The 18,352-nt window shown below is 37.5% G+C and overlaps 1 protein-coding gene across 2 annotated transcripts in view; it reads left to right on the top strand.

The window, feature by feature from the left end:
* CNST (consortin, connexin sorting protein) overlaps nt 1-16,195 on the top strand; it is a 94,205-nt gene extending 78,010 nt beyond the window's left edge. For both annotated transcript variants that reach the window (XM_043923073.1, XM_043923074.1), the window contains exons 10-11: nt 11,987-12,122; nt 13,565-16,195. In XM_043923073.1, the coding sequence (XP_043779008.1) occupies nt 11,987-12,122; nt 13,565-13,770 (342 nt within the window). In that variant the 3' untranslated portion in view covers nt 13,771-16,195. The remainder of the gene's footprint in view (nt 1-11,986; nt 12,123-13,564) is intronic.
* The last annotated feature ends 2,157 nt before the right edge of the window (nt 16,196-18,352 follow it).

Here is an 18,352-nt window from a genome sequence, read left to right as displayed (position 1 = left end):
TTGAATTAACACTGTACAACTAAATGGAATAGTCCTTCCTCAAACTCATAATGTCAGTTTTTCCTAGGTTTCCTCCTTGGAAATGATGCTACATACATCTTAAAATCGTCCTTCCTATGAAATTACTTTTTATACACGTTGGTCCCCTTTCCTAAAAGTCTATTGGTCTGTTAAGTTGTACTGTTTTTAAAATCCAAAGCTGCATATGACTGACAATGCTAGTTTACTTTTCTATGATAATGCTAAATAGACTGTTTCTGAATACTCCTTCTCCATCCTAAAAAATATACTTTATTAAAATCTGCCTAACTGTGTCAGGAAAAGTTTTTAAACTTTGAAAATCACTGTGCTTACTGTTTCCATAGTACCTTAAGAATGAAGTTTTGAGCTAAGTAAAATGTTCAGGTGAAAGGGGGTTTGCTTTTAAGCGCAAACACTGTTTATTTCGTGCTTTCAGTGAAACTGTGTTAGGATGTCATCCATGTGTCAGGTGATGAAGATACAGTGAAGAATCAGAAGAAGTTCGTGGCATTTGAGGGGCTCTCTTCTGCCACACTTGTTCATACTTTTGTGAACAGAGGATACAGAACATTATTTCTTAATAACTAAATAATATTCACGGATATTTTTCCTGCCCTCAGGAGCCACTGAGGCTCATAGCCTGTGTTCCTCCATATAACCATGTTCTTCTTGTGAGTCCTGGTCTCCCAAATTTATCATTTCTTGTCAGTGACTCCGCCCCTCACAGATCTCCTTACAGCCTGTTACACTTTCTACCACTGTGTTTATGGTAGAATATAATGGTATGTTCTCTCGTTGCCATATATCTCTCTGCTTTCATTCTCTTGCCATTTCTGCATGGCTCAGCTCTGACTTCAGTGGAACTTGGCCCTGATAACCATTACCAGCACAGTGGAAGTGTTTGTTGTTTTTTTTTAAACACTCAGGTTCATCATTATTTCTTAAGATGAGATAATTTATACAAAATCTCATAGAGAACTAAAAACATGTACACTAATTTAATTCATTAATAAAGAAATATGTATAAATGAAACTTTTCTAGGTTTGGGAAATGTTTTCAAAGCCAGAGTAATTTTGCTGAGTAAAATAATAGCTTAGTATCCGAAAAATCGCTGTTCTTTCTTATGTAAAAAAAGAACCTAGAACCTGACACACTGTCATCAAACGTTTTTTTTTTTAATCTTTAAAAAAAATTTGTTTTTAATGGAAGGATAATTGCTTTACAGTATTATGTTGATTTTTACCAGACATCAACATGAATGAGCCATAGGTTTACCCATGTCCCCTCCTACTTGAACATCCTTTCTACCTCCCTCCCCATCCTACCCCTCTCTACAGTTTTCAAAAAGCATCAAAAACATTTACGTTCATTTCATAGATTCTTAAGAAAAAAGTTTATCACATGTGGAGTGTCTGTACGTTAGAGTGATTCACTCACTTATCCCCTCATTCAGTGATTTTTATGTAACTTCTGAGTGCCATGACATTACAGATGCAGTGATTAAAAATTCAGAGAAGGATGCTATATGTGTGAAGCCTCAGTCTAACAGTTGTCTGACTGCAAGTGCTACCTGTTTACTGAATTTGAGTGTCCTAGTTTTCAAAAAAAGATGAAATTTTATCTCAATACCCATAATACACTGACATTATTTTAATGTCAGAATCCAAACTCCTCTTACCCAGCAACCTAATAATGCTAATACATCATTGACTTGCTTTGTTCTGGAACCTGGGAGGATTGCATTATCTTCTCTTTAAACTCTTTAGCTGTTCCTAGCATCAGAACCTTAGGAGGAAATGTGCTATACAACTTCAAGGAGGCATTAGGATCCAACCTCATACTGCTATTGATAATAAAAGTCCACTCAGCTCATAGTAGGCTGTTATATATGTGAAGAAGAGGAAGTTGTTTTGTTTTCTAAATAAGTAGCACATCAAGTATTGGATAAATTTTTACAAAAATTAATCTATTCACATTGAAAATGATCATAGTATGTAATTCAAAGATCCCTTTATGAGCAGATTTTAGCAACATGATATGCCATACGGAGACAAACCATTCATTTTTCTTCATTTAACATATGTATGTGTAATCTGTTGGCAGAGATGTCATATGTTCAGAAAACTAAAGGCTTCAGATTCAAGTGATTTTTGTTTTTAGAAATAATATCATAATTTCTTCACTCCTTTACTACTGCTTGGGTCTTTAAAAAACTTTTAATCTGAAAGAGGACAACACATGTTCCTTGTCCTTTGTCTGTATTGGCAGCATTACTTAGCTTTAGGTCTACCTGTCTCACAGGAACCAAAATAGGGAAGGACATAACCTAGAACTTTCTGACGGGGAGAAAGGTAACAACACAGAATTGGTGTTGAGTTTGTCTCCAGAGAAACTAATCTAAGTGACTTCTGTGCAGCAGTCATCTCTGTCTCTTGGGTGGGATCAGGGATTAAGTTACATTAAGAGTAATCACTGTGGAATTCCCTTACCAATGTAAGATGCTAGGCTAGGATAAAGCAGCAAGATTTTAGAAAATCATGTAGTTAGCTCTTTCGTGAATCTCAGACAAAGGAGGGTCATAGAAACAGCAATCGTGGTGTTTTTGAATGACTGTTTTAAGGGGAGCAGGGTAAGCCCAGCTTCATCACCATAGAGGAAATATAGTCTTCCAATAACGTAAGAGGGTCCATGGAAAATGCTTGACCCAGGATTTATGTAAGTGTCTAATGAGCCCCAGAGGATTATCCAGGGATTACCTATCCTTTCTCTGTGCCAGATGGTCACATCTTTGCCTTTCTTTTTTATCCTGCCCTCTAAATTTTCTGATTACTTACTGCATCTCTTATTTGTCATGTCTCTTGGACCCAGCTCCTTTTATTTTCCATTTAAATCGTTCTTTAAATTTACGTCGTTACTGCCTCTTTCTGGACTCTTGCAGTAGCTACTTAATAAGTTTCCCCATTGCTCATATCATCTTCTCCCCCCTTCAAATGGTCTTATATTTAGTACGGTATAAAAGTAGTGTCTCAATAGGATCACCCAGCCACTCGGGCAACACGGGTAAATGAAATGACTCAGTTGTAGGTGATGGGGGAACGTTCCCATTTCTTGTCTAGAAATCTGAATAGCTTTTTTAAATTCTCTAGGTGCAACCAAACACACCTGCTGGTCTGGATCTAACACATAGACTGTGAGTTTAAACCTCTGCTATAAAATAATGTTTGCTTGTCAGTCTTTTCCCATGACTCCATTTGGCTCCAGGATAAGGGCTGTATAGTAAATGGATTCATATACAAGACACTTGGTAATCTGGCCCACTTTACCTTTCCAACACCATCTCCTGCTGTTCCTTTGTTCTTAAACTGTTACTGTTGTCAGCCTGGCCTCCCTGCTGCCTCCAGATATTACTCGAATATTGTCACCTCTCGTCTTCACCTTCTGTGTTAGTCTGCTCTGGAGTGACCAACTCTTTCCCCACACATTTATTTCTTGTTTACCCTCGAGGTCTAGGCTCTGCCTTTTTTAGCATGTAGAGTGCTAAGCACAGTGCCCGTCATGGGCAGTACTCAATAAATGCTAGTTGCTGCCATTATTTCTTTTTTTTTTTTTTTTTCCTTTATTTTTATTAGTTGGAGGCTAATTACTTTACAATATTGTAGTGGTTTTTGCCATACATTGACATGATTCAGCCATGGATTTACATGTGTTCCCCATCCCGATCCCCCCTCCCGCCTCCCTCCCCATTCCATTCCTCTGGGTCATCCCAGTGCACCAGCCCTGAGCACTTGTCTCATGCATCCAACCTGGACTGGCAGTCTGTTTAACATATGATAATATACATGTTTCAGTGCTATTCTCTGAGATCATCCCACCCTCACCTTCTCCCATAGAATCCAAAAGTCTGTTCCATACATCTGTGTCTCTTTTTCTCTCTTGCATATAGGGTTATCATTACCATCTTTCTCAAGTCCATATATATGCATTAGTATACTGTAATGGTGTTTATCTTTCTGGCTTACTTCACTCTCTATAATGGGCTCCAGTTTCATCCATCTCATTAGAACTGATTCAAATGCATTCTTTTTAATGGCTGAGTAATATTCCATTGTGTATATGTACCATAGCTTTCTTATCCATTCGTCTGCTGATGGGCATCTAGGTTGCTTCCATGTCCTGGCTATTATAAACAGTGCTGCGATGAACATTGGGGTACACGTGTCTCTTTTAGTTCTGGTTTCCTCGGTGTGTATGCCCAGCAGTGGGATTGCTGGGTCATATGGCAGTTCTATTTCCAGTTTTTTAAGAAATCTCCACACTGTTCTCCATAATGGCTGTACTAGTTTGCATTCCCACCGACAGTGTAAGAGGGTTCCCTTTTCTCCACACCCTCTCCAGCATTTATTGCTTGTAGACTTTTGGATAGCAGCCATTCGGACTGGTGTGTAATGGTACCTCATTATGGTTTTGATTTGCATTTCTCTGATAATGAGTGATGTTGAGCATCTTTTCATGTGTTTGTTAGCCATCTGTATGTCTTCTTTGGAGAAATGTCTGTTTAGATCTTTGGCCCATTTTTTGACTGGGTCATTTATTTTTCTGGAATTGAGTTGCAGGAGTTGCTTGTATATTTTTGAGATTAATCCTTTATCTGTTGCTTCGTTTGCTATTATTTTCTCCCATTCTGAAGGCTGTCTTTTCACCTTGCTTATAGTTTCCTTTGTTGTGCAAAAGCTTTTAAGTTTAATTAGGTCCCATTTGTTTATTTTTGCTTTTATTTGCAATATTCTGGGAGGTGGGTCATAGAGGATCTTGCTGAGATTTATGTCAGAGAGTGTTTTGCCTATGTTCTCCTCTAGGAGTTTTATAGTTTCTGGTCTTACATTTAGATCTTTAATCCATTTTGAGTTTATTTTTGTGTATGGTGTTAGAAAGTGTTCTAGTTTCATTCTTTTACAAGTGGTTGACCAGTGTTGCCAGCACCACTTGCTAAAGAGGTTGTGTTTTTTCCATTGTATAGTCTTGGCTCCTTTGTCGAAGATAAGGTGTCCATAGGTACGTGGATTTATCTCTGGGCTTTCTATTTTGTTCCACTGATCTATATTTCTGTCTTTGTGCCAGTACCATACTGTCTTGATGACTGTGGCTTTGTAGTAGAGCCTGAAGTCAGGCAGGTTGAGTCCTCCAGTTCCATTCTTCTTTCTCAAGATTGCTTTGGCTATTCGAGGTTTTTTGTATTTCCATACAAATTGTGAAATTATTTGCTCTAGTTCTGTGAAAAATACCATTGGTAGCTTGATAGGGATTGCATTGAATCTATAGATTACTTTGGATCGTATACTCATTTTCACAATATTGATTCTTCCAATCTATGAACACGGTATATTTCTCCATCTATTTGTGTCCTCTTTGATTTCTTTCATCAGTGTTTTATAGTTTTCTATATATAGGTCTTTTATTTCTTTAGATAGATATACTCCTAAGTACACCAAAGTCCATAATGTTTTTTCCTTTGACTTGCAGATGAGGGAGGGGCCTGAACATCATTCCTCCCAAAGTTCTGTCTACCTGTCCTGTTATTAAAGGACACACACACGTGTTTGTATATTGCCCTCTTCACTAAATTGCAAGTTCCTGAAGGGTGGGGATCCTGTTGAATGCATTTTTTTATTCTCTGCAAAGCCCAACAGCCACCTGTATACCATGAGCCTTCCCCTTCTCCTCTTTTCTTCTTTTGACCTAGTTCACTTAGAAAAATAAATCATCTTTAAGGATAGATTTGGTTTTGATTATTTTAAGGGGAAAGGCTATGTTATTTGAGTAAGTATAGGCTAGGGGCTTTATATAAATTGCTCATTTGTATATTCATTTGCTCTTTGGCATATTTATTGAGCACCTACTGTATTTTAGAAACTAAGGAGATACCAGTGAATACAGATCAACCCACTCCAGTACTCTTGCCTGGAAAATCCCATGGATGGAGAGCCTGGTAGGCTACAGTCCACGGGGTCGCAAAGAGTCGGACATGACTGAGCGACTTCACTTTCACTTCACTTCACCTGCCCTCATGATACTTACTCTAGAGGGAGAGACACATAATAAGTTAAGTTCACATAAAAATAAACAGTATTGTTTTATATATTGATAATGGCTCTGAAGAAATTTTAGCAGGATGCAGGGATGTAGAGAGACCAACGTGCTGGGTAGGGTGGAGGAATGGGCTCTGGCTAACCAGGGTGGAGGGGAGGGCAATGAGGGAACCAGCAGGAGGGCCAGCAAAGCTAGAGCACAGTGAACAGAGCAGTAGGACGTTCAGGTGGAGAAGACAAGCTGAGCTAGTTCCTTGAGGACCTCGTAGACCAAGGTAAGGAACTAGAATTAAATTTAATTGGTGGTAACATTTTGAAATGGATTTTGAGCAGAAGATGTGATTTTATTTGTTTCCTGCCTGCTCTACGGAGACTAGAAAAGTGAAGACAGAGGCCAGAGAAAGGAGATTGATCCAGTTATTGCAATTATTCAGTTGAGAAATAGTGAAGGACTCAGTAGCAATGGATGTGGTGAAGATATATTTTTATGAAGGAGGAACTAACAAGATTTGCTAATGGAGCAGTTTTGAGGGAAAGTGAATCAGGAGTTCTGTTTTGGAATCTACCTTTTTAAGTGATTTACTGGGGATTAAAAAGTGGGATGGTGTCTTGACATTCTTACCCATTTCTTTTCCTATTTTATACTTATTAAATTGTCCCTTTAAACAAATAAAACCTAATTACAAAAACAACAGATAGTGCCTAATTTAGAAACTTAGGTACATTATAAAACTCATATTTTTATTTTAAAAAACTTTTTTCCTTTTTAGATTACTCTTGGAAAAATTCAGTATCACTGTACTTCATCATCATTTGTTTTTCACTCTCCAAATTGCAATGTTCTAAGATGCAGCATCGTGGGGTGGAGATAACCATTGTGTTTCTTTCTAGAAGATGACTTTCCTCCATTTAGCCTCAGTTCCTGTTGCTCCAGCTGTGACTTGTTATGTTAATTTGCTGTCATAGTAGCCATGACATTAATCTACTTCCAGATGAATTGAATGACACAAATGATCTTTCATCTAACCATCTCCTCCCCAGTGTCTCTGGATAGACAGATTTAGCCATTAGTTTAAGTATATCTTAATTCAGGTGATTTATAAGATAAGGATTTGTTGTATAAAGTGCTTTGGAAAGACAAAAGAAACTTATTAGGTTTATTTGAAAGTTCTGTTCATCTCACTTTAATTGTAATATATAACAAATGACACTAAGCAAAATTTTAATAATCATGGAAAATAAGATCTTTTCACATTAAGGAAATGGCAGGAGGTTTAATCTTGTGTTTGTATTCAACTCTGCCAATAGCTGGTGCTACAAATGTAAGCAAGCTATTTAAGCTGTCTCAGCTTGACTTCTTCATCTGTAAAATAGGACTTAAGTATGACATATTAATGTGACATAATTAATATGACATATTTCTGGGCTCCAAAATCACCGCAGATGGTGACTGCAGCCATGAATCTAAAAGATGCTTACTCCTTGAAAGGAAAGTTACGACCAACCTAGACAGCATATTAAAAAGCAGAGACATTATTTTGTCAACAAAGGTCCGTCTAGTCAAGGCTATGGTTTTTCCAGTGGGTCATGTATGGATGTAAGAGTTGGACTATAAAGAAAGCTGAGCGCTGAAGAATTGATGCTTGAACTGTGGTGTTGAAGAAGACTCTTGAGAGTCCCTTGGACTGCAAGGAGATCCAACCAGTCCATCCTAAAGGAGATCAGTCCTGGGTGTTCATTGGAAGGACTGATGCTGAAGCTGAAACTCCAATACTTTGGCCACCTGATGTGAAGAACTGACTCATTTGAAAAGACTCTGATGCTGGGAAGGATTGAAGGCAGGAGGAGAAGGGGACAACAGAGGATGAGATGGTTGGATAGCATCACCGACTCAATGGACATGGGTTTGGGTGGACTCTGGGAGTTGGTGATGCACAGGGAGGCCTGGTGTGCTGCAGTTCATGGGGTCACAAAGAGTCTGACACGACTGAGCGACTGAACTGAACTGAACTGATGACATACTATATAAATGTCTTTACAGAAAGTGTAGAGATTCACTAAATTATAGTTCTTATTATGGAACCCAGATCTAAAGGACTAAACAGAGAACCATGACTTTTTGCTTCAGTGAAGAAGAGTAGCAGAAAACTTGACATGTGTTTCTACAGTGAGATTGCTGGCATTCAAGCTATTTGTAATATGCTAATATGATTTATGAATGTTAATTATCAAGTTAGTTGCAAACCAGGCAGCCTTAAGGTTCTCGGTTGAGCAAAGCCTAGATCAATAAAATATTTTTTAATATCTATTTTCTCCTTTGAGGAGGCAGATTTAATAGCAAGGCCTGTCTGAGTGTTTTTTTCCATGTCTTATTATGATTTCCTGTGCCAGCAAAGTTGCAGAATTATCTTGTTTTTACAACCAGTTCATTCTTAAAATGCTGTTTGTGATGATCATTGATGTTTGAGGGGAAGTGCAGGAGAGCTATTTATTTACAAATATACAGAGCTACCATGCATGCTAACTCGCTTCAGTTGTGTCCAACTCTGTGCAACCCTATGGACTGCAGCCTGCCAGGCTCCTCTGTCCATGGGATTCTCCAGGCAAGAATACTAGAGTGGGTTGCCTTGCCCTCCTCCAGGGGATCTTCCCTACAAAGGGGATGGAACTCATGTCTCCTAAATCTCCTGCATTGGCAGGCAGGTTCTTTACCACTAATGCAATTTGGGAAGCCCATGCAGAGCTAGGCCAGGTGGATATTTCATTATTTTTTTTAATTCTGCACTAATTCGTAGTGTAGTACCATAACAATTACACTAATTGCAGCTTAGACATTCTTTTTGTTCTCAGTGTAAAGGCTTGGTATACTTTGTTTTGGTAGGAAAGGAATTTGGTAATTGAAGTGGGAAACTAAATTTAGTTTAGTTTTATTTTCTCTCCCTCTTTTTCTTTTTTTGCCATGCCATGTAGCTTGTGGGATCTTAGTTCCCCCAACCAGGGATTGAACCTGGGCCCTCAGCAGTGAGAGCACGGAGTCCTAACCACTGGATCACCAGAGAATTACCTCAACTTAGTTTTTAAAGCTTTGTTTTTTGAGGTTTAAAATTTCTTGACCTTTTAATATTGACATTATGATTAAAAAATTAAAAGGCGTAGAAGCATAGAAAAAAAATTTTTAAGTAGTTTGAAGAAGACACATTTCTGTGTCCCCTAAACTTAGAAACATTTGGCAAACTTTTGAATGAGACCCCAGACTAACACCATGATCTTGTTTTAACTAACTTGCCCTTCTACCATAAAATTAAACTCTACCAATGTCGTTTCTTAAATTTTTTGTCCAATTGCCTTAGCATGGTAAGTAGGAATTGCCATGCTAGGGGTAGGTTCTAAGACCTTTATTCAAAACTCCTCCCAGAACAGAAAAGACCTGTCTTCTAAGAGTTTCCCTTTTGGCTTGCATCTCCTATGCCTAAACTTGGTCCCAGCATCCCTATAGTCTGTAGGACCAGAGGGCAGTTAAAAAAGAAGGATCCCTGGAGAAGATCCCGGAGCAATACTGAAAGGAAGTAATGGAAAAGAGCACATTCCTTCACTTCTAACACTGTCTTGCTGAAACATGTTCTTGGTGGGAGAGAAAAAGGAAAAGAAAGTAAAGCCTGTGGTTAGATTTTTGCCAGGAATTAAGGGTTGAGTGGGGAGGGTGTCAAGACAGCATGCTGGCTCATCCCACATACTCTTTCTTCTTCCCTCTTTCAAAAATTTGCCAAAATTCACTGCCACCCATGGTAAATAAGGTGGGGCCACTTGGAAAGGCTTGTATCCTGTAACTACTTGACTTCTGGAGCCAAACACCCCAAATTAGGCCAAGCAGGAGCTAAAGTGGGGGCCTAACAGCTCCTGCACTGAGTATAGCTTCTTGGTCTTAGAAGCATCATCTGTGTCTTTCCAGATGATTTTGAGAGTTTCTCTTGGCCTTTCACCATCCATTTATTCATAGTTGCAGTTCTTTCAATTTACTGTTGGGTCTGTTTCTTGAATTTACAGATTCAAAACTCAGATCACAATGATATACAGTTAATAGTAATGTAATTCTAGGGGTCTTCTTCAGAGCTATTCTTAATAGAATTGTTTATTCTAAGTAGTTAAAGCAATTTGAAAGCACCTGTGATAGGTGACATCATTTTGGTAAATACTATTTTATGGAGAAAATCGATAGTAAATGAATCTATGAAAAATTAATTTCCATTTTCCATGTCTTGCCCTTTAGAAACTTATTAGGACTTCTTTTTCTCCCTTAAGTACCCAGTTTCAGCATGATACTTGTAAAGTTTTTCTTTGTTTTGTGAAGATTCTCTTTAATGTTTTGCTTTCTGATGAAAGATTGAAAAACTATTCCTTTACATAATTTGTACTTATCATTTTAATGTCACTAAAGTACTTTAGCTTTCTCAAAAGAAATACATCATCTGAAATACATATTTTCTATAAAAAGAATAAATTACTAACATTGATTTTTTTTTTTTTTTGAGATAATGTTTTCTATAGATTCATGTTCAGGGAAGCCCAGTAGAAGACAATATTGAGTTATTTGACCCAAAAAGCCTTCAGTTATAAAAAGAACTAATAGAATCTATAATATTTATGTATAGTTTATTACCAGAGATGGTTGGCTGGAACTCCAAGTCATATTAAGTATTTTATACCATTGATCAGATAAATGACATTACAGGAAGTGGTCAGCTTACAGTGATGTGATACCAGCAAATCACTGACATGTACAGTGTTAGGCACACAGTGCCCAACTATGTCATCACCTACAGCTTGTCCAAGCAGGCAACCACAAGTCAACCTGTGTGAATCAACCTACTGCTTAGGGGGCCTTCAGTAAGGCCTCTAGCTTCCCAGCCTGGCTCCACGAACCAATTCTCTTCTCTTTCGCCCTGCACCTCGGAGTCTTTTCATTCCGAAATGGCAAGGATTTCTGTTTTTTCTTTGATCCTAAATAAAGGGTGGGGTGGAGGGAGAAGAGAGGTATCCCAAGTGAAAACCAGAAAGACAGCGTAAAAAGGGGTAGAGGTGCGAACTAAAGAGATAATAGCAAACTCTATGAAGGGCCAAGGATTGAATATTTTAGACTTTCTGCCCTGTATTTAGTTTTCCCATCGTAGCAGGCATATACAATATGTGGATGAGTGAGTTTGGCTGTGTTCCAATTAAATTGTATTTACAAAACTAGGCAGTGGGCCTTTGGCCTACTGGCCATAGTTTGCCACACTATGCATACTACATGGTAATACGTGCCTAGTAAACTAGGTCTGAGAGATATTCTAGAAGAGCTCTTAAAGTGTTTAGAGCACTGTAACATTATTTAGTAAATGTGTAGTTTCCCAGAGAAATTGAGGACAACACTGACTTTGATGTTAAAAGTTGGTATCAAGTGTAATTTCACATATTCATTTCTTAAAAGTTGCTGATGAATGAAAAAATGCCTCTGTTGTAAAGCAAAACCCAGCACTGATGATTAAGCAAAGAGGGGCAGTTAGGAATCATTTTGTAGATGACGTAACAGGTAAGGGGAGCTTTAAAGGAGGCCTGATTTCCAGTCGATGCTGTGTCACACTGCCTGGCCCTGGATTCAATTCAAGGCTTTAGAAAAGAAATCAGTATTTTAGAAGTGTGTATTTGGCAGTATCTGAATACAAGTGAAAGTATTATTCTGTAAAATTTTGATAATTGTTATATTTTTTTTCCTATGGTTAAAACTCTAATAGGAATTCCAATACTTGTTGAATTAGATTAGCCTTCTTACCATTACATGTAAAATACCACTGATGTGTCTTACCATAATATAACAGACGGTTCTTATCATTTCTGCCAGGTTGTTCCTGCTGAAGGATTGGTCTCTATATTAAAGAAGAGGAATGATACTGTAGGAGATCATCCTGCCCAGATGCAACAGAAACCATCCAAGCGAAGAGTGAGATTCCAAGAAATAGACGACAGCTTAGATCAAGGTAGAGTGCTCAGCACTGTCTCTGGCGCAGATTTGATCAGTGTTTGCCGAAAGAATGAATTAATGTACAATAAGACGTTTGGTAATAGGATTTGTAAAGAATATGTAGACTTAGTTGCATTATATAAAGAAACACAGTGAAGTGAACTATCATCAGTTCTTAAGTAAGTCCTAAGTATTCTATTTGCTCAAATAAGTGACCAGTTGCAAAATTCATCTCCTTGCCTTCCTGTCCCACAGATAGTTGTCAGTGTTGAGAGCTCATTTCAGTTTCTTTGTTTAGTGTTTTGTTTTCTGACTTTTTGTTTTTCGTTAGCCTGCTGTTTTTGTCTTCTTTTCAGTGGCAGTCAATACTCCTTGATTGTTGAGGGAGATATTTATAAATTACAAATATATTCTCTTTGGTTGATTTCTTCTCAACTCTATGGGAGAAAAGTGTCTCTCAAGAGCAGTAGTTGTAACACTGTTGCTATTGTTTGATTTTTTTTTTTCCTCCTGGACTTGTATTTAAGGTTGTTGTCAAGTTTACCTAAGGCCTAGGTAAATCAGAGTGAGTAGAAACATGCCCAAGAATCTGCCAGTGTGCTTTTCATGTTTATAAAACAACTGCATTATTAAATAGTGATGTCAATGTGTAGACACAATTTCTAAGTATGATATAAAGTGATAGCAGTAGATGTTTCTAAATTTTTACAACTATAAAGCTGGCAGGAGCCGTGGAAATAATCTGTTCTCACTCCTCATTTTTACCCTGAACCGTGCTTGTAACTATCACAGTCTTCTCCAGATAAAGTGCTCAGTTCTTTGTACCTATCGGTACTGAATTGTTGCTTAGTAGGAGGAACCCTGGATTTAGAACTGACAGTCCCTAGTTCCCTTAGGAACCGTCTCATCTCAGACTAAGTCCTGTAACTTGTCCTCAGTAGCCACCTGAAAAGATGATAAAAGTATTGAACTGACCAGAACCCCCCAAAAAACTAAGAAACACAGCACAAATGATACAATCCTTTTTATTTGTATGTATAAAAACTATACTAAGTATAAACTATTAAATCTCCTTTTAAGGTCTATTAACTATGAAGATCTACTAAACTAAATATGTCAATCAAAGGAGAATACAATTCCATAATCCTGTTTCTATAAAAATCCTTAACCACATGTGTTTGATCTGCGATATACTGCCAAATTTTTTCTTCTTTTTTAATGGAAGTGATTATATCCATTGGATAAATGAACTAGTTTTAATTTTAGCATTCACAAGTTCCACAAGTGTATATCTTTATGGTAACAGGTCCTCGTATAGTCATTGGTACACTAGCTTTCTATCAGGGACTATCCGTAGAGGACTAATATTAGAAACGTCTAGTTACCTTAATTGGTGAGACAAGACACTAGAATTTGATTCTTGTGTCAGCTAACCGTACTCTGTTTTCCTGTTTGCAGATGAAGTTGGAGGTGGTTCCTGTATTTTACTGGTCTTGCTCTGCATAGTGACGGTTTTGCTTAGTGTGGGAGGAACTGCGTTATACTGCACTTTTGGGGACATGGAGTCACCCGTTTGTACAGACTTTGCAGACAACATGGACTTCTATTACACTAAGTTACTACAGGGAATAGCAGAACTTAAACACTGGATCTACCTCTCCTAGCAAGCATTCAAGAAGGACAGGCATGCTGGCAGTGAGAATCAAAGAGTGAAACTTTCTGAGCAGCTTTTATTTCAGGAGTTCTGTAACGTGCGCGCCCCCGCCCCTTCCCCACAGAGGAACAACAGACATCAGAAACAGCAACTGTAAATGGCAATCCAGAGGAACTCTTAGAATAATCACATAACGAAGAGATATTGATCTGAGCACTGTGGATGGAAGGAATGGTCTTTGGACGGCATGTCCACCTCCTCCTCGCTGCTTCCTAGTGTAATGAGCTACACTTTGCAGAACTGGACAGGGCAGTGTTGGAGCCAAACCATTTTTGGCTACCTTCAAGCTAATGGTTAAAGGACACTCTTGATTTACAGTTGTTGGTCCAAAGACGTTGCTTCCAGCCATCACGCAATAAGTGTGTGTGTAATGAAAAGGAGTTTCCTTATGGGTTCAGTGTCTTTTTTTAGTTCACCTCGGGAGCTATGTAATTTAGGCTTTGTGCACTCTTTCCAGATTCTGTTTTCCACTTGCTAAATGGTTTTGTGTGTGTGTGTATTTCAGACAGCTGTCATAAGCAAAAACCCAACATAGAATAACAAAGATTATTCTTTCAACATGACTGTAAATGTGCCGGCACAAAACTTTCAAGAAGGCTTAACTGTGGAACAGATGAATTATAGAAATCTTGGCCCTGAATTGAGAAACTATGACAGTTACAGTGACAGTTAACTTGGTTAACTAGCCAGAAGTTCATCACAGGCCTAGAGATAAAACTGAATAGCTCCCTCTGAGTCTCAGGCAGCCAGTTTCATCATGGATTCAATGCTTCCTATAATGAATGCTGGATTCAGCTCAATTCAGTAAAGACCTATTGAGCACCTATTATGTTCTGAGAATCTAAGACCCCTTCTACAAAGATAAATAAGGTATTAGTTCCTGCTGTAGATGTTTTGATTCTGGTCTTAAGTAAAATAAATTAATACTTTAGTGAATGAAATTAAATCATCATATATAATTCAGTATTAACAGATCAGACATTCAGATGCTTGAATGTGCATTCATATCATGGGCTTGATTCAGACCTATTATGGGGTCATTAGATGAAAATTCAATCATATCTTAAATAGACAAATGTCTGATTTTTATTTAAATCTGTCAGTTTTCCTTTTCTAAAGTACAGTGACCTAACAATTAGGAAGCCTTTCTTTAACTTTTTAATCTCATTGATAGCATTCTAAAAGAAACAAAACACATGAATTATAGTTTTTTAGCAGTGATCATTAGTTCATGTTTTTCGGTTAGGATCATTTGAAAGAAAAAGAGAATTTTCTTACTAGTTGTTACTGGCTGGTACAGTACATCCCTTGGTGTTTCAGCTTATTTATTTAGACTTATGATTTTTAAAGGGCTTTTTATAGAAGTTGAAATTGTGTCATTTAGCACGCATTTGGTTATACCTGATATTTAATTACTGTATACTTAGTGTTTTGATTTTCTATAATTTCAACCCAGTGTGTTTTTAGGCTTATTTTTAAATTGATGTTTTATTTTTACCTATAATACTGTTTGACTTGTCTCTGTCATGCCACCATAAACTATAATATTTTCAAGGATTATAGATCAAAGATATTTATTTAGAAGTGTACAAGATACTGAAATCTAGATTCCTTATACTTAAGGCTGATTTTATTAGAAGATTATTTTAATGTTCTATTATAAATTTTAAGAATTTGTATTCAACTTATATGTAAATATATAAAATGTTGATGGTACTATCTTATGTGGTTCTGTAAGAGACATTCACAAAGTCTACTGTGTGGGTATCCCCTACATAGACGAACCTCTTCTGTTTTACCCTCATGATCTATAGTTACAGAAATTTGGCAATGCTGATTTCTGCCGCTTTTATGTCAAGATAAGTCAAAATTTCCTTCCTATTCCTTTTTTTGATCACTGTTGAAATTCTAAATAATCTGTAGTGTTACATTGGCCACCAGGGCCATTACTTCTGAAACTGAAGATCTCCTAGGCCCCTTCACACAGAGGTGAAAGATCTGAGATGACACTGTGGTCCTCTGGAGTTCAGTTGTATCTCAGAAAAACCATGTGTGTCCTCACTGCTTCCCATAGAGAGTGAGGTGAGCTCAAGAGCATACTGATGTCTTGATTTAAAATAGGCATGAAATCTCACCTAGAAAAACTAGGGCAACTTTTCAAAATGTAATGGTCATTTATTGCATGAATTGGAGTAATTCCATCTGGTGATGAGAGAATTGTTATCTCTCACATAAGGAATTCATCCAGTTTTACTATCATGTAATTTTTTTCTGTCATTGGAAAGTACTGACAACGATTTGTAACTAATCTTCCTTAAAAACTGTATTTGGGGGTAACAGATCAAGCTTGTAATTTAAAATCTACACCAACAAAATGTCTCAGAGAGTTTATTTGAACCTCTTGGGTACTGAGAAAAACCGCTTTATTTAAAGTGAAAGTAAAGTAATTTCAGAAGTTGGTCTGGCCCCGCAAGTAGATTACTTTGGGTAGTCTAATAGGTCACTATGTAATGCTCCTGTGCTTCTAAAACATCTCCCCATCTACCTGAAACAGCCACTGAAATTCACTGTAAAAATTCATTCTTTCAGATTTAAAAATCAAATCTCTCTGGGAGGTTTACTATATTGAGCTGTGAATTTGTGTATTATGCTAAGAGGATTTAAAATTTGGAGGTAGGCCTTGTTTTGAAAGGACAGATGTGAATTGGGTCTTGCTGAAATGGTAAGGTGGAGAAAGGGATAGGAATCGAGAAATGAAGACGCAAGATTGGGAAAAGAACAAAGAAATCTTTTACCTAGTACCTGTATTGCTGAAGCTGACTTTGTGGCATTTAACCCCAATCCAGAGAGAGACTACATGTTTGTGTTCCCACTAACCTGACCTGTATAACTCTTATTTATTTCTGTGGGCTCAGTTAATATTAACTTACCCTTGGGGTGCAGTGGTAAAGAATCCAACTGCCAATGCAGGAGATGTGGGTTCAATCTCTGTCAGAAAGATCCTCTGGAGAAGGAAATGACAACCCACTCCAGTATTCTTGCCTGGAAAATTCCATGGACAGAGGAGCCTGGTGGGCTACAGCCTATGGGATCACAAAGAGTCAGACACAACTGAGCAACTAACATTTTCAGTACACTTGTATACTTACTTATGAAGTGTACATAGTATTTGCACATTTATTCATTTGATGCTTAGATCAGTAAGCATACATCCCTTAAATCAGGCCTTGTAATTCCAGAATCCATTATGCATTCACTTCTATCATGTTGCTTCCATCTTCAAAAAGAATAAGAGTGATCTAAGGTTTATGGTACAAATTCTAGTGCCAGATGATATTTCAATAACATCAAGGATAAATTAGTGAGCCTTATGTGCTAAAGAATTTTCTTTAAGGAATTCTGGTAGCATTTCAGTCTCTCTTGGTGGAGGCTACTAGGCATCTCTTCTTCACAGTCCTAAGAAGAGTTAAGACCTAAACTCAGTCTCTTGCCTGTTGCCCCAAAAACACTGCAGTACCATGAATGACAGTGTTAGTTGTTATCTGTACCTTGACAAACTGGAATGCCTATAGTTTACCTAGCACTGAGCTGGGTGCTGGGGCTCTCAAAGCAAGAAATAGTACCAGCTTAAAGAAGTTAGCATCTGACAAGGTAAATATATTTGTGAAAGGGAGGGGAGAATGAAGAAACAGAATACTACTACTCATGGGGGTGGAAACTTAAGTTCATTCCTTTCTACCATGTATCATGCATTAGGAATAAACGTAAAATTCCGTCTAGGCCACCTGCATAGCACCTTGATAGACAGGAATCTTCTGCAGCCAAAATTCTGATAATTACTACTTTTTGCTTCTTGTTAGCATTTGTGGCATTAATAGTAGATGATCTTTCCAAGAGTAAAAAGCTTCTTGGCAGGAGCCTTCTTCAAAATCTAAAGTCTGAATAGCTCTGAATAGCACAATGGAAAACTTTCTCACAGAACTGCATATCTAGATGCTTCTCCAGTAAATTCTAGCAGTTATTTAAATAAGAAATAGTACCTATCCAACAAAACACTAAGGAGAAAATTCACTTGCTAATTCATTTTACAAAAATAATATTGATCCATAGACCTGACACTGTCCCTCTTAGAATTCCAGCAATTTTTAGAAGTTGACAGGCTGATTTTAAAATATGTTTGGAGATGCATATGACCTAGAAGATAGCGGTGAACTTGTTAGAACGAAACTGGTAGACTTGAACTTCCTGATTTCAAAACTGAACGCTGCAATACTCAAAACTGTGGTTTGGCAAAAGGAAAGCCCTGTGTATGTGTTCAAGTGATCTATTAACATGCCAAGGCAGTTAGGGGAAAAGGACGTCTTCAACAAATAATGCTGCAACAACTCTGTGTCCCACTGGACAATAAACTTAAACTTTTACCTCACACAACACAAAAATTAACTTGAAATAAATGGATCTAGATGCAAAAGCTAAAACTATAAAACTTCTAAAACAAGAGAAAATCTTCACAACCTTTGAGTAAGTAAAGA

The sequence above is a fragment of the Cervus elaphus genome, chromosome 14, assembly GCF_910594005.1.
Source record: "Cervus elaphus chromosome 14, mCerEla1.1, whole genome shotgun sequence".
NCBI classification, from domain to species: Eukaryota; Metazoa; Chordata; class Mammalia; order Artiodactyla; family Cervidae; genus Cervus; species Cervus elaphus.
The sequence above is the reverse complement of the archived record's forward strand: the minus strand, read 5'-3'. Positions and strand labels throughout refer to the sequence as shown.